This window comes from Procambarus clarkii, chromosome 9, assembly GCF_040958095.1.
Source record: "Procambarus clarkii isolate CNS0578487 chromosome 9, FALCON_Pclarkii_2.0, whole genome shotgun sequence".
Classification (NCBI taxonomy): domain Eukaryota; kingdom Metazoa; phylum Arthropoda; class Malacostraca; order Decapoda; family Cambaridae; genus Procambarus; species Procambarus clarkii.
This window is the reverse complement of record NC_091158.1, coordinates 25404668-25421731: the sequence shown is the minus strand read 5'-3', so window position 1 is coordinate 25421731 and position 17064 is coordinate 25404668. Positions and strand designations below refer to the sequence as shown.

Sequence of the window (17064 nt, the reverse complement as noted above, 5' to 3'; positions counted from 1 at the left end):
TGGGAGATGAGAAGGTGAATATCAGCCATCATTGTGTATGTAGGAGGCCTATGAACAGTTGAGCAAATGGCTGGGATGTGTTAACAGTTGTCCAGGTTACCTGTTTCAGCATCAGTATTATGGAGGATCAACTGGTATACACTTAGATATGTATATACAGTACTGTATATTCCAATGACCCTAATAGATATTAGAGTCAAGGGAATAATAAGGACTTCAAAGTAATTTATAAACAGCTATCACAAAGAAAGAAGGGTTTGACTAGTCAAAATAATTTGTAAAATATTGAAAATATTTAAAAATATTTATTATGAAGAATGGTATACTTGCCAATCAGGATAATGAAATGCCTCTAGCATTCTAAAATATCTTTATAGTCATGACAATCCTTTAGGGCTATCTCCAACCGAAGTAATGTGAAAAATGATGATCATTCCTATGCAAGAGTTTAATCTCATATATTATGAGATTATAACTGAAGCATTACTATTATGTTAAATTGTAGCAAGGTGGTCTACCTGATTTTCAGACTGCATTTCAATACTTCATGTGCTAAAATGTTGGATTGGAAAATGACATTGGTGCCTATGTATTGTATGAATTCCATGCCAATTTTAACTCCTCTCTAACAGCCTCATCCCAGTGGTCTTAATTAAAGTATTTATCCATGTTCGTTGGTCTAAATAGATTGTAAAAAAATGTATCCATGTTTGTCTGACTTTATGTAACAAAGACAACATTGATGAGGACTTTGTGCTCTTTCTTTGTTGACAATGGAAACACAAGACCTTTAATATTTTAAGCAGTTTCTCACTAGTTGTTTTAAAGTAATCATCACACTTGGTGATATGTGGAATGAAGCCACCACAAAAGTGGCAGTGAAAGAGGTTCTACAAGGTGATCAGGGAGATGTCAGAGCATTTCATACAGGGATGTTCCTGGGCTGGTGCAGAGTCAGTGTTCTATACAAGTTTTTAAGAGTAAGTGGGAATTGTGGTATCAGGTGTAGAACAGCTAGCATGCAGAGGAAGAAGACTCATTGGCAAGGTCAACCATTACACAAATCTCGGCAGAAGGAGTACACCATATGAAATACAGAGAAGGCCTTCACAACCATAAATCACTACAATACTCAAATAGGGGGCTCCTACTTAAAACAGCTATCCATTTCCTACCTTTCAATAAGCCTTCATTTCACACTCCATGTAATACTACTAACAATTTCAAAATTCATCTGGAACTGGCAAAAGGGGTGCATCTTTTTTCTTTGTAAGTATACGTTTAAATGATTTTATTATATTAACTGAACAGTATTTTACAAAGTGAATTTCATGTATACTGTACAGAGTATAAAGTGCACTTGTTTGTATTTTGAGTGCAGTCTGAATTTATAATGATAGTATATAACATGCTACACAGCACTGCAATGTACACAGTGCGAGTTCAGTCGTATCATATTGAACTGTAAAGTATGGTGTGATATCTCGTTTATATATACAAGAGTTTTTACATTCTTGTACAGCCACTAGTACTCGTAGCATTTCGGGCAAGTCCTTACTCCTATGTTCCTTGGAATACGACCCCCACGAAGAATCGTTTTTACAACCAAGTACAGTACCCATTTTACTGTTGAGTTAAACAGAGTCTACAGTTAGGCATTTGCGCCCAGTAAATCCTCCCCGACCAGAATACGGGGAGGATACATTGATAATCATAAATTATCAATGACCCATAATGGCTCTAGATCCCAATCATTGCAAATCAGGGAAACTCATTTATAAACAAATATTAATTGTCACAAAATGAATAAGGTATCCCTATTGGGAATACCTAATTACATAATAATTTCAGAACACTGATGTGAATTCTGTCCTGAATTAACTCTCTTATGTCGTAATAGAGTGGATTTTTTTGAGAAGGCTCTAAGACACTCTGAACACTGATATAATTTTTCTCCTGTATGTACTCTCATATGTTTGGATAGAGCAGATTTGTCTGGAAATGCTTTGGGACACATTGAACACTTATATGGTTTATCGCCTGTATGAGTTCTCATGTGTATTACTAAACTAGATTGAAGTGAAAATTCTTTAATACACACTGTACATTTGTAGGGTTTCTCTCCTGTATGAGTTCGTACATGTTTCAATAGTGCAGATTTTTCAGAAAATTCTTTAGCACACACTGAACACTGAAAGGGTTTCTCTCCTGTATGAACTCTCATATGTTTTATTAAATTAGATTTTCCTGAAAAGCTCTTTAGACACTCTGAACACTTGAATGGTTTCTCTCCCGTATGAACTTTCATATGTTTAGAGAGACCAGATGTCTCTGAAAACATTTTTAGACACACTGAACATTGATATGGCTTCTCTCCAGAATGAAGCCTCTTATGTTTTATTAAAGAAGATTTCTCTGAGAAGTATCTTGTACAAATTGAACATTTGTATGGTTTCTCTCCTGTGTGAACTCTCATATGAGAAGCTAGAGAACTCTTTTTGGAGAAGCCCTTTTGACAAACTGAACATGAATGTGGTTTTTCTCCTGTATGAACTTTAACATGGTTATCTAAAGTAGATTTTTGTGAAAAGCATTTTAAACACTCTAAACATGAATACGGTTTTTCCCCTGTATGAACTCTCATATGTTTCAAAAGAACAGACCTTTCTGAAAATTCTTTGAGACACTCTGTACACTGATATGGTTTTTCTCCTGTATGAACTCTCATGTGTTGCAATAGAACTGATTTGACTGTAAATCCTTTTTTACACACTGAGCATAAATATGGTTTTAGTCCTGTATGAATACTTTTATGCTTTACTAGATTACCCTTCTGTGAAAATGATTTATGGCATTCTGAGCACTGATATGGTTTCTCACCAGTATGAATTCTCATATGAGTTAACACATTAGCATAATTTGTAAAACCTTTGAAACACTCTGAACATTGGAATGGTTTTTCCCCTGAATGAACTCTCATGTGCTTATCCAGATAGGATTTTGCTGAAAAATTCTTTGAACATTCTGAGCACTGATATGGTTTTTCTCCACTATGAACTCTCATGTGCGTTAAAAGATTACATCTCTTTGTAATAATTTTTTGACATATAGGACACTGCTGGTTCTCTGCTGCATGAATTTTCATATGATTGGTAAGGGAAGATTTTCTTGCAAAGTCTTTTAGACACTCTAAGCACCGGTAAGTTTTCTTTCCTGTATGAACTGCCATATGTCTCATTAAAGTAGACTCATCTGAGAAGCATTCTGGACACTCGGGACACTGATACGGTTCCTTTCCAATAACAACTTTCATTATGGGTAACTGGACTAGGTCACTAAGTTTCAGTGAAGAAGTTATAAAAGTCTGAATTTAAGCATTATTTGTCATTTGAATGAACTTTTAATTAAAGAAGACCTTTTTTTGAGAAACAAAAAGTAAAAGAATGAATTGCAGTAATTCCTGAAGACATTTTCATGTTATAAAAATATATATATGTATAAATATATTTTAACATAAATATAGATTACACCAATAGTTTCTTATTCTGAACACAGACACAGATAATACTTGAATACCTATTTTTAAAGTTTAAGCACTATATACACTGATAATTGTTTTGTATGAACCGTAATGTATTTTACAAGTAGATGGTATCCAGCAGTGGGGCACTAGTGATGTCTTGCCAGAGTACAAGAGTGCCAAGGCTACATGATGTAGTGTACAATGTCTAAATGAAACACTCCCAGAGATCTGTGGAAAATCCAAGACAAACACATCTCAGAGTATATCAAGATTTGTCATCATATTACTATAAACCTGTAAAATTACAAATGAACACCATACTTTATAACATTTACTTTATTTACTATTATAAACGTCTTAAAACAATACTGCAACAGGTTAGAATGTTATTAATTGTAATCTATTATTATACATTTATGTTAATGTTTATTAGGAATATCAAGAGATTTCTTACTTAGTAAATAAATATTGTATTATTCTAGCTTAAGATGTAATGTAATGAATGGTATATAAAGTCTAGCTTTTATTCTTATTACTGCTGTAAATGTTTCTCTTAGTTAAAATACTATTTTGTTTTTAGTGTGATAATTTTAATGTTTCATTTGTGTTTGAGTGTAAGTATTAGTAAATGTAATTACCTGTGTAGTTCCAGGATAATAGCTACGCTCATGGTGTTCTATCTCCCCAGTACTCTTTATCGTATATGTGGATGATTCTGAATATGTAAAGTTTTCACAGGCATTTTTGTGAAAGGATCTTCCCTGCACTCCAGGATGACAGTGTGGTCAGAGACTCCACACACACACGTTGTGTGGTGTGTGCTTGTGAGGTCATTGACTTCCATTAAATCTGAATAACTGGAACTTTAACCTCCGTGCTGCACCCGTTTATTGTGACATTTTGGTGGTGCACTGAAAATAAAGTGTACCCCCAATTTTTTCTTTGTCATTTGTTAAAATCCCTTCCCTGAACAGGTATATGCAAAAAAATATAAAAAACAACTTTGGCTATGGTGACGTGGAGAAGATGTGATGTGATGTCATTACAGTCGGTGCGCTCGTGAGTGAAGCTCCGAGAGGCGGTCACACAGGCGATTCAAGATTCGAGAATTGACACAAATATATTTTCATTTATTTGTTCAATTCATTTTAAATTTCTAATTGTTTTTTATATCATATCTGATGCACATTTGTGTCCTTTACAATTTGTATACAGTAGAACGTTCATAATGTTCCAAGGAACTGTGATACAAGTGTCAATAATGTGTCCACAAATAATATTTATTGTTGCAATATTACTTGTTCAATATTCAATATATTTACAATATGTACAATTTCACACACTATTTACACATTGTATTACACACTCAGTACTGCAGAAGTGAGTGATATTCAAAGCAGCAGTCCATGAGACAGAGCGTGACTTTGCACTCGATGCACATGATACACAAAGATTTTTGCTTCCTGGTTTTTCATTATGTGTGCTTGCAAACAATGCACTCACGTACACCCTTGCCTTTAGTTCCTGTAGGTGGTATGTAGCCAAGCTTGAGAAGTGTACAGTAGTCATGAAAAGATCTAGGAAAAGTTCAATGTGTAAGGTTATCTTGAAAAGATCTAGGAAAAGATCAATTACAAAATTCTATCCTGGTATCTCATATCTGTCCTGGTATCACTCATATCTTCATCTGTATATGGAAAAGCGGGTGCAAGACCAGCATCAGAATCATCAAATTGTGATTTGTGTGGTACAAAATTATCACAATCCTACCTCGCAAATTCACCCGTGTCACCCTTGTAGTGACACCACCACCACTGGCATAAACACCACTATGGAAGTCGCTAACACACTGTTCATCTATGCTACTTGTATCGGAGGCATCATCACTGAACCAAGAAAACGATTCATATATAGTACAGTATCACTTTATTAAAAAATTAGAGATGACAGGGAGGAGTCGAGGGAGGTCGAGGGAGGGGGTAGACGTACCGTTAAAATTAAAATCGTGACATTAACAGGGATTCGTTGGACTACTGCCGTGGATTACTGATTACAGACATAACAAAGTGCATAGTGACCCGCTGGAAAATTGAAAATAGTCATTAACAATAGAACTTTGTGTTAAATAGAGAATAAACGGGAGACCACGTGTGAGCCAGTGAACGAGGCTTTGTGTACATGCGTGTATTAGAAAAAAAAAAAAAAAAAAAATAGTGAACGGTGATTCGTGGAACAGTGATGTGGAACGGGTATCACAACAACATATAAGTTGGAAGTGAATATTATAAATATAGAATACTAGAAATATAGAATAGTGGCAAGAGGCGGCATCAGTGGTTATAAATTGGGTAACTGGAAACTGGTGACATCAACCTGGGCCACAAGAGGTCACCTGTACTGACCGGGGGACCAGCCTCGCTACCTACGCTAAGTACCTGCCATAAAGTTTGAACAAAATAACACACATAATATTACAAATATACGATATACATATAATATTATAATATTAAACATATATATATACATATATATTGTTACAAATATACAATATACATATAATATTATAAATATATAGATATATACAACAAAACAAGGCAATATGGGAGTAAATAAACAAATTTGTGGCCACTGTAACAACTTCTTAAAGACGAAGGTAACGGGAATTGAATGTTATATCTGTAAGACTAGATTCCATTCAGCTTGTACAGGAGTGAGTAACACTACGGCACTGAGAGCTGGCCACTTGCTCTGGGTGTGTAAAAATGACCTGCCAGCTTGGAATATCCTAAAAAACCTTCTAGATAACATGACGCATGAACGGAAAACATCATTCATTGGAAGCCTACCAGCCATCCAGAAGGAGTGGGAAAGGAACAACAATTCTAATATACAAGGGGCGGAGGCTATAGTCAGGGATGAAACTGAGGCTGAAACTCAGGAAGTTGTAAACTCTGACTCAGTAGGCCAGGATGTAGATGACAGTAAACTAGAAAGTGTACCAGACAGCACTGACAGCTCGATAGGTACAGACACCACGACGGTTCTCAATAGAGCAATTCAGAACAGAAGGACAGACTTATGCAAATTTTATGCAAAGGGCATATGCAGACATAGATATGCTGGAAATAAGAAAGGATTAGAATGCAGTTACCAACATCCCAAAAAATGTTTAAATATGCTTAGGAAAGGTGAGTGTCGATTTGGATCAATATGTAGGTTTTTCCATCCTGACATGTGCCAAACCTCACTGGAGGACAGAAAATGCTATGACCTTAGCTGCCCACACTTTCACGTGAAAGGCACGGAACGCTACATAAAGAGTGGCAAGCAGGATAATGAATTTGGAGGAAACTCTGTAAATTTTTTATACCAGACCGGCAGAGAAATCAAAAGGAGCAGCATGGAGAGTGTATGGAACTGGATGCCAGATCCACTTGCATTCCAGAATTACAGATACAATTACCCACCGAAAGGGAACTACCACTACGACAGAAAACTGCCCTACAACAATCAGTACTGGTCAGAACAAACTCATTATGTCCATGATTAATGGACGTGCCGAAAAAGTCTCCCATTCAAACTATCACTAATAGAGTAACCTCATTCATCTTTACCAACATACAAGGACTGAAAACAAGAACAAACAACAAAGTACAGTTCATAAATGGCCTCCTCACGGAGTCAAATGCAGTATTTGGAGCTTTCACAGAAACCCATGCAGGGGAATTGTTGGACAGTGAGATCTGGATTCCAGGATATAACCTATACAGGTGTGATAGGAAAATTAGGTCACATGGAGGAGTGGGTCTGTATATTAGGGAAGACCTTATATGCTCGGAGCTCCTAAACGTTACAAATGAGGTGGTAGAGGTACTGGGATTAAAAATAGAGAAAATAAATTTAGTGATTATACTAATATACAAACCGCCAGATGCAACGGCTGAGGAATTCACAGAACAGATAAGCAAAATAGAGAATAGCCTTGATAATTTGGAGAACCCGATACCTGATATTATCTTCCTAGGTGACTTCAACTTGCCTAGTCTCAGGTGGAAAATAGCAAACAATAATATTATACCAGGAAATCTATCAGGACCTAACCAACCACAGATTAGAGAACTACTTAGATTCTGTGACAAATTTTCACTCAATCAGCAGATATCGGAGCCAACGAGAAATGAAAATATTCTAGATCTGGTCTTTACGAACAATGAAGACATTATCAGAGACATTACAATATCAGATACCACATACTCAGATCACAAACTCATTGAAGTGCAAACGACCATCAATACTCAGAATAGACCTAAAACGTTGATAAAGCGAGAGGGGCTATTCAGTAAATTCAATTTTAATAATAAAAGGATAGACTGGGAGATAATAAACAGCGAACTTACAAACATTCCATGGGGAACTGTTCTAAATAATACAAGTCCTACAGAAGGAATAGAAAAACTGACTTCAGAAGCGTATCAAGTCTGTCTGAAACATGTTCCTTTGAGGAAAGCCAGAAAGAGATCTAACGTGGAAAGAGAACGCAGACGACACTATAAACGCAGGAAAAAAATAACGGAACTGCTTATGCAGACACGAATTTCCCGTCAAAGAAGGAATAATTTAAATAGGGAGATTGAAGAAATCGAGCGGAAATTGAAACACTCATATGAAACTGAAGAAAGGCAGTTAGAACAGAAAGCAATTCAGGAAATAAAGAAAAATCCAAAATATTTCTTCTCATATGCGAAATCAAAAGCAAAAACCACTGCCAGTATTGGACCTATTCGTACAAGTGAAGGTTCATACACGGAGGATGACAAAGAAATTAGTGAAATCCTAAAAAAGCAGTATGAGGACATGTTTAGCACTCCAATAAACAACATGAAGGTGGAAGATCCAGACAATTTCTTTATGCGGGATATTCAAACCCCTGTAAATATAACTGATATAAACACGAGCGCACTAAATTTTGAAAAAGAAATTGAAAACATGCCCATGCACTCGGCCCCAGGTCCAGACTCATGGAATTCAATATTTATAAAGAAATGCAAAGTGCCGGTAGCACAGGCACTCAGTATAGTGTGGAGGAAGAGCTTGGACACGGGGGAGATACCAGATGCACTTAAAGTAGCAGACATAGCCCCTCTACACAAGGGAGGGAGCAAAGCATTGGCAAAAAATTATAGACCAGTTGCACTAACATCGCACATCATAAAAGTATTTGAGAGAGTGATTAGGAGTCAGGTCACCAATTTCATGGAGACCAATGACCTTCACAACCCAGGCCAACATGGATTTCGAGCGGGAAGATCGTGCCTCTCACAGCTACTTGAGCACTACGACAAAGTCACTGAGGCATTAGAAGAGAAACAGAATGCTGATGTGATATACACGGACTTCGCAAAGGCTTTCGATAAATGTGACCATGGCGTGATAGCACACAAAATGAAGTCAATGGGAATAACCGGTAAAGTAGGACGCTGGATACTCAGTTTTCTGTCAAACAGGACTCAGCGAGTAACTGTCAACCATATAAAATCTAGTCCAAGTGCAGTGAAAAGCTTTGTACCTCAGGGTACAGTCCTTGCACCGCTGCTTTTCCTTATTCTCATATCAGATATAGACAAAAATACAAGTCACAGCTTCGTATCATCCTTTGCAGATGACACAAAAATCAGTATGAAAATTACCTCGGCTGAGGACATTGAAAAACGTCAAGCTGATATTAATACAGTTTTCGACTGGGCATCAGAAAATAACATGATGTTTAACAGTGATAAATTCCAGGTACTCAGGTACGGTAAAAATGAGGACCTTAAACATAATACAGAGTACAAAACACAATCAAATGTACCCATAGTAGGAAAACAGCATGTAAAGGATTTGGGAATAATAATGTCTGACGACCTAACGTTTAAGGAGCATAACCAAGCAAATATTGTGACAGCCAGAAAAATGATAGGATGGATTACGAGAACTTTCAAATCCAGGGATCCCATCACAATGGTTGTACTCTTCAAGTCACTTGTGTTGTCCCGTCTTGAGTACTGCTCAGTACTCACTTCCCCCTTCAGAGCAGGAGAGATTGCTGAAATAGAGGGAATACAGAGAACATATACGGCACGCATAGACGCAATAAAGCACCTAAATTATTGGGATCGTCTCAAAGCCCTCCAAATGTACTCACTAGAAAGAAGACGAGAGAGATATCAAATAATATACACCTGGAAGATACTGGAGGGCCAAGTACCAAATCTACACAGTAAAATAACAACGTACTGGAGTGAACGACATGGAAGAAAATGTAGAATAGAACCAATGAAGAGCAGAGGTGCCATAGGCACAATCAGAGAACACTGTATAAACATCAGAGGTCCGCGGTTGTTCAACGTCCTCCCAGCAAGCATAAGAAATATTGCCGGAACAACCGTGGACATTTTCAAGAGGAAACTAGATTTATTCCTCCAAGGAGTGCCGGACCAACCGGGCTGTGGTGGGTATGTGGGCCTGCGGGCCGATCCAAGCAACAGCCTGGTGGACCAAACTCTCACAAGTCGAGCCTGGCCTCGGGCCGGGCTTGGGGAGTAGAAGAACTCCCAGAACCCCATCAACCAGGTATCAACCAGGTATCAACCAGACATGGGTATGATAATAATGGTGTGGGAGGCTGCAGCACACCTAGTGAGCACTCAGCCTCTACTGGATACACTCACTGTATCGACCTCATCCGTGCTGTATCACTTGTATCCGACACTTGTGTTAGGTCTTTATTGTGTCTTGCTTCATCAATATCACTACCCTTATCTTCTTCAAACAATAAGGTCTGAATTTCACCATCAGAGAGCAATCTTCCAACACCGCGTCCGACAGGGGATTGGGAGCCATAGGCGCGTCTGCCACCCATGGTTGCACACTCAGAACTGAACCAGTCAGCAGCCCTAAGGCATTCTGGGAATTTTTTCAAAATGACTGCTGCTTACTGGTATCGGAAATTTTGACTCATCTAATTAGTGACTACTAATCCCTGACAAACCGAGTTAAAACAGCTATGTCAGGAACATACTAATATTACTAACATTACTAAGTTATTACTGGGCACATGGAATGTCAGGACACTGACACTAGGTTTCTCTGATGACCTGCAAGAAATCAACGACGCCTGAAAAACAGCAATCATCGATAGGGAGCTGAGCAAACTGCAGATGGATATTGTTGCTCTCCAAGAGACTAGCCTTCCAAGATCAGGATCTGTGAGAGAGAGGGCCTTCTCTTTCTTCTGGCAAGGAAAACCTCCAGATGAGACCAGAGAACATGGTGTGAAATTTGTCATCAGGAATGCACTACTGTATTCACTCGCTAATCCTGACTATATGGGAAGGACTCCCAGCCTGATTATCACGGTTTCCAGATTACATACTTTTTCACCTTTGAGTCCAAAAGGGAACATTTCCAACAAATTTTATACCACAATCATGATTTGAATATACACACACTAATTAGTGTGTGGGGCTGGGTGGGTAGTTAGCTGCCTAGCTGGTAGGTGGGCAGGGAATGTGGGTGGGCAGACAGGGATAGGTGGGTGAGCAGGCAGGGAGAGGTGGGTTCAGGCAGGTAGGTTTTGGATGGGTGGATGGTAGGCAGATAGGCTTGGTGAGCAAGCAGGTTCGGGCTGGCAAGTGGGTGGGTGGGCTATTAGGCAGGTGGGGTGTACAGGTGGGTGAGTGGGCTATCAGGCAGGTGGGTGAACAGGTGGGTGAGCAGGCAGGTGGGCTATCAGGTAGGTGGGTGAACAGGTGGGTTGGTGAGCTATCAGGCAGGTGGGTGAACAAGTGGGTGAGTGGGCTATCAGGCAAGTGGGTGAACAGGTGGGTGAACAGGTGGGTGAGCAGGCAGGTGGGCAAGCAGGCAGGTGGGTGAACATGTGGGTGGGTGGGCAAGCAGGCAGGTGGGTGAACAGGTGGGTAGGTGAGCAAGCAGGTGGGTGGATGGGCGAGCAAGCAGGTGGGTGAACAGGTGGGTAGGTGAGCAAGCAGGTGGGTGGATGGGCGAGCAGGCAGGTGGGTGAACAGGTGGGTAGGCAAGCAGGCAGGTGAAAGAACAGGTGGGTGGGCAAGCAGGCATGTGAGTGAGCAGGCAGGTGGGTGAGCAGGCAATTGAGTGAGTAGGCAGGTGGGTGAACAGGTGGGTGGGTGGGCGAGCAGGCAGGTGGGTGAACAGGTGGGTGGGTGGGTGAGCAGGCAGGTGGGCGAGCAGGCAGGTGGGTGAACAGGTGGGTGGGTTTGCAGGTCTGTGCAGGCAGGTGGTTGGGTGGGTGGGTGGGCAAGCAGGCAGATGGGTGAACAGGTGGGTGGGGTGGGCTATCAGGCAGGTGATGGGCGAGCAGGTGAGTGGGTGAACAGGTGGGTGGGTAGGTGGGCGTGCAGGCAGGTGGGTGGGTAGGCGAGACTGGAAAGAGACAGATCACACGTCTGTGACCTCCTTCCTGGTCACCTCTCCCCCTACCTCACGCCAGCCTCCCCAATTCCCCTCCACGTGGGTGTTTACAAACCCTACGATCACTTTGCGCCTTAACCCCTCAACTGCGCAACGCGCTTGCAGGCCCTTGACAAGGGTGTGCAACGCACCTCCGGGTATTTATATTTTTAGCGTTTCATTCAAAACTGCTGCAGCTACATGGGGTTCACATCAGCTTCCTCAGGGCTTTTGTAAACAGACGCCATATTTAAAAAAAAATCGTGGGCCACATTCCCGGGTGTGAGAGCCTCAGTACTGAGCAACCAAGGCTGATGCACATTCCTGAGCCTACTGGGCTCTATCATATCTACATCTGAAAGTGTGTATGGAGTCAGCCTCCACCAGTGATGTGGTGGAGGCTGACTCCATACACAGTTTCAAATGTAGATATGATAGAGCCCAGTAGGCTCAGGAATCTGTACACCTGTTGATTGACAGTTGAGAGGCGGGACCAAAGAGCCAAAGCTCAACCCCTGCAAGCACAAATAGGTGAGTACAGCATGAGCTCACAGCACTGCTGTTCAGCTTGTGACCACAGCATCGTCTAATAATGTCAAAATTTATATATAACTTGTATTATTTAGCCATGATAGTATTACAGAAGAGCCTGAGTGTGATAATGACTGTGTACAATGTTCAAATATCAGTGATTCAATGCTGTTCACGATGTTCACAGCGCCAGCCACAGCACCACAGCATTATTTCGTCCATCTAGGATTCTTCAAATGACTTCCTAGGTTCCTTTACAAAATAAACTTGTGGTCAATTATTTATTTACAGGATTTAGTGACCAGTATTGTGATAACAGCAGGAGTGTGGTGATAATTAGTACTGTGCGTAGTATTGTGGGAGGAGGAATTGTGGTGAGGGAGCAAGGAAGAGAACTGAGGTAGCCTCACTGTGTGTGTGTGGCAGCCACTCTTGTTTTGCTCATCATACTAGCTTTAGTGGTTCGTTATGGTGAACACATATGAACATGGGTTTATATACAATGTGTGTATATACCCATGTATATATACCATGTATAGTGGGAGGAGGCATTGTGGTACGGGCAGCCACTCTTGTTTTGCTCATCATACTAGCTTAGTTTTCTATGGTGAACACATTTGTACATGGATATATACAATGTGTGTATATAGTGTAATAACAGCAACAGGATTATGTTGGGAGGAACTATTTTGGTGAGGAAGGTGATGTAATCGTAGTGTCGTCTGCTGGCTGCTGTGTGATTTCTCATGCAGTGTATGGTGGCCACTGTAAAGTTTAGACACAATACCGGCTTACTTGCATAGTTCTGGTGAACAAAACATGTAGATAGGTATACAAAACATGTGTAAATAGTGTAATAAAAACAATACAGTGGCACCTCGACTTACGATAGCCCCGACTTATGATAACTTCGATTTACAATGTAAATTTGATCGAAAAATGCGACTCGGCATACGATGGTGTCATCGTCTAACGATATTTGTTGGTACATGTTTGGGTCGACCGAGCACGTGGTTCCCTGTCACGCGGGCTGACCTGCCTCAGTTTACTACAGCTGTCCGCTTAGTGACGATCACGCCTATAAGAAATTCAGTTTTTGTGATGATTTTTAGCTTTTTGAACATAAAAGTAATTATTATATATCATGCCATGGGTCCCAAGAAAGTCAATGGTAAGGTTCAACATATGAAAACCGATGTAAGGATGACCATAGAGCAAAAGCAAGAGATCATTCGTAAATATGAAGATGGTGTGCGGGTTGTTGAAAAAGCTAGGCAGTACAACAAATGTCAGTCAACGATATCCACCATACTGGCTAAGAAAAAGGACATTATGAGTGCTAAGTGGCAAAAGGCATATAAATAATCACGAAACATAAAACACAAATACTTGAGGATGTTGAACAGCTATTATTAATTTGGATACACAGCAAGGAGTTAGCGGGTGATAGAGTTTCAGAGGCCATCATTTGTGAAAGAGCAAGGAAATTGCATGAAGACCTTTTAAAGAAAACCCCTGGAACGAGTAATGCAAATGCGAAAGAGTTTAAGGCGAGCAGGGGACGGTTTGAGAAATTTAGAAAAAGAAGTGGCATTCATAGTGTTCTGAGTGTTGTGTGTTGCGAGCTGGTGGAGGAACACAGTGAAGAACTGACCACCAAAGAACTTCACAAGGAACAGCAACAGCTGAGGAAATTTCTTCAGGGGAGGAGGAGACAGTACAGAATGTCCCTTCCTCATTAATTAAAAAAATGTGTGCAGCATGGAAAGAATTGCAAACTTTTGCTGAAACGACTCACCCAAATCACGGTGCAGTAGATTGTTGCCTTAATCTTTTTAATGACACTGTGATGCCTCACTACAGACAAAAATTAAAACATATATTAAAACAAAAATCTCTGGAAAGGTTTTTAGTGAGACAAACAAGCAGTGAATCACAACCAGGTCCTAGTGGTATGCAGGCAAAACGTAAGAGAGAGTGTACCCCAGAGAAGTCATCACTGCTTGATGTTATATTGGAAGGGAACTTCCCTTCCAAACAGTAACACCTCTCCTCCTCCCCCCTCCTCACCATCTTCCATACGCATCATAAGTCCTCCATAAAGGTAAGATAAACATATGTACTGTATTGTAATTAGAAAAAACATTGTATTCAGTATAAAATATATTTGTAAGTTAATATTTTGGAGGGTGAGGAACAGATTAATTTAATTCCCTTTATTTCTTATGGGAAAAATCGCTTCGATTTACGATCCGTCTCTGGGAACGGATTACCATCGTAAGTCGAGGCCCCACTGTAACAGTATGGTGGGAGGAGCAATGTTGGCGAGTAAGATGTTGGAGGAGTGAGGGAGTCTGGCTGTTGTGGCAGCTGACACTTGCGGAGTTCTGAGTGTGTTGATGGTGAATGTATATAGTGTGATAGTGTATAGTGTGTAAATAGATTGTATATATACATAAATTAGCATGATGCATGGGAAACATGTGCAACATATGTGTACACATGTGTTATGCACGTAACAGTGTCTTCAGACAGTACGGATGTTCTACTGCCATAATACAGTGTACATGTTGATTATACATAGGACTGGCACGAAAAACAAATAAAATATATTTGGAACTGTGTGCAAAAAATGAACAAAAATATATTCGTGGCAACTGGCGCATCTTGAGCCGGGTGCACTAGTGGCCCTGGGGGCATACGCCACGGGTGACCAGAGATTGATGATGTCACGCACGAACTTACGGACCCCATAACAGCCAAAGTAACTACAATTTCGACTTTTTGTTAACATATCCATACTCATGGAAGGGTTTACGACACTTTTAAAAAAAAAAAAAAAAAAAAAATTCCAGAGAATTTATTTCCTGCGCACTGGGGGAAGTGTCATATTTGGAAGTCGAGCAGTTGAGGGGTTAAGTTCTGTTAAATCCCATTTTATTTTCTTGTAAATATTTAAATGAATACTGTAAATAGCAAACCAAATACTGAACTTACTGTTCATATTTTATAGTGTGTTATTTAATATTCGTAACTAGCTCTCCACAGCAATAAGAAAACAATATAATTTTTTTTTTTTTTTTTTTTTTTTTTTTTTTTGAGATATATACAAGAGTTGTTACATTCTTGTACAGCCACTAGTACGCGTAGCGTTTCGGGCAGGTCCCTGGAATACGATCCCCTGCCGCGAAGAATCGTTTTTTCATCCAAGTACACATTTTACTGTTGCGTTAAACAGAGGCTACAGTTAAGGAATTGCGCCCAGTAAATCCTCCCCGGCCAGGATACGAACCCATGACATAGCGCTCGCGGAACGCCAGGCGAGTGTCTTACCACTACACCACGGAGACTGTAACACCTGCAATGATTCTTGCAACACCTCCAATGCCACCTTCCTTCGATTGGCTTAAGTGAGTCACATCTGGTACCCACACACTCAACACTTCTCCCTCCCTCCCTCTCTTCCTAGTGGTGGTGGTGTACGAGTGTTAGGCCCGGCACTAACACATGTACACCTTTTAACCTTCAAACCGCCCATATCATATATAAATGATATCAGTGACAAAACCGAAACCGCGCACATCATTTATATATGATTTCGTGTCTAGCGCTATAATTTAAACGCCCCGTCTGGGATAGGGGCAGCTATAGTACAGCCACGACCGATAGTTGCCAGATGCCACCTAGAAAAAAAATCCAGGCCAATGTTCTTGGGTGTTACAGCGTCAGTATTGAGCAAGCCACCAAGGCTGGTGAACGCAGCACGAGCTCACAGCACCGCTGTTCAGCTTGGGACCACAGCATCGCCTACAAATACCATAATATAAATGATACTGCTATTATTTAGCACTGATAGTATTACTGAAGCCCCCTGACTGTGATAAAACTGACCAGGATTCTGATAATAGCAGGATTGTGGTGATATTTAGCGCTGTGCTCCATGGAGGGAGGAGTAAGGCTGTGGGAGGGAGGGTTGTGGCGTCGTCTTCTGACTGTGTGTGGCCACCATTTATTGACTGCACTCACCATACCAGCTTAGTGGTTCGCCATGGTGAACACAAATGTAGATACTTATATATAACGTGTGTATAGTGTGAGATAACAGCGAGAGGAGTAGGTTGGGAGCCGCCATTTTGGTGAGGGAGGAGTGTCGTCTGCACGACTTGGCATGGTGTTTACTGATGGCCACTATGGTCTTTGGGCACCATACCAGCTTATTTGTACAGGTATGATGAATAAAACAGGTAGATACTTATATATAATGTGTGTATATAGCGTAATAACACCACAAACAATATTGTTGGATGACAAATATTAGTGCGTCTGGCCTTGAGGGCGGCCGCCGATCAGCTGACTGTGTGAGTAGCTACGTCTTATGGCCTTCACTCACCATACAAGCTTAGATGTACAGTTATGGTGAACAAAACATGTAAATACGTATATATAACGTCTGTGTATAGTGAATAAATACAAAAGAGTATTGTGGGAGGTGAATGAGGGTGAGTGAGGTGGTGTTGAGGGAGTGAGTGGCTCGCTGGTGT

The 17064-nt window shown here is 40.5% G+C and overlaps 1 protein-coding gene across 1 annotated transcript in view; it reads right to left on the bottom strand.

The window, feature by feature from the left end:
• Positions 1-353: 353 nt before the first annotated feature.
• Positions 354-17064, bottom strand: part of LOC123766085 (zinc finger protein 271) — a 98354-nt gene continuing 81643 nt past the window's right edge. The window contains exon 2 of the mRNA XM_045754929.2: positions 354-3751. Within this exon, the coding sequence (XP_045610885.1) occupies positions 1835-3313 (1479 nt within the window). The 5' untranslated portion in view covers positions 3314-3751 and the 3' untranslated portion in view covers positions 354-1834. The remainder of the gene's footprint in view (positions 3752-17064) is intronic.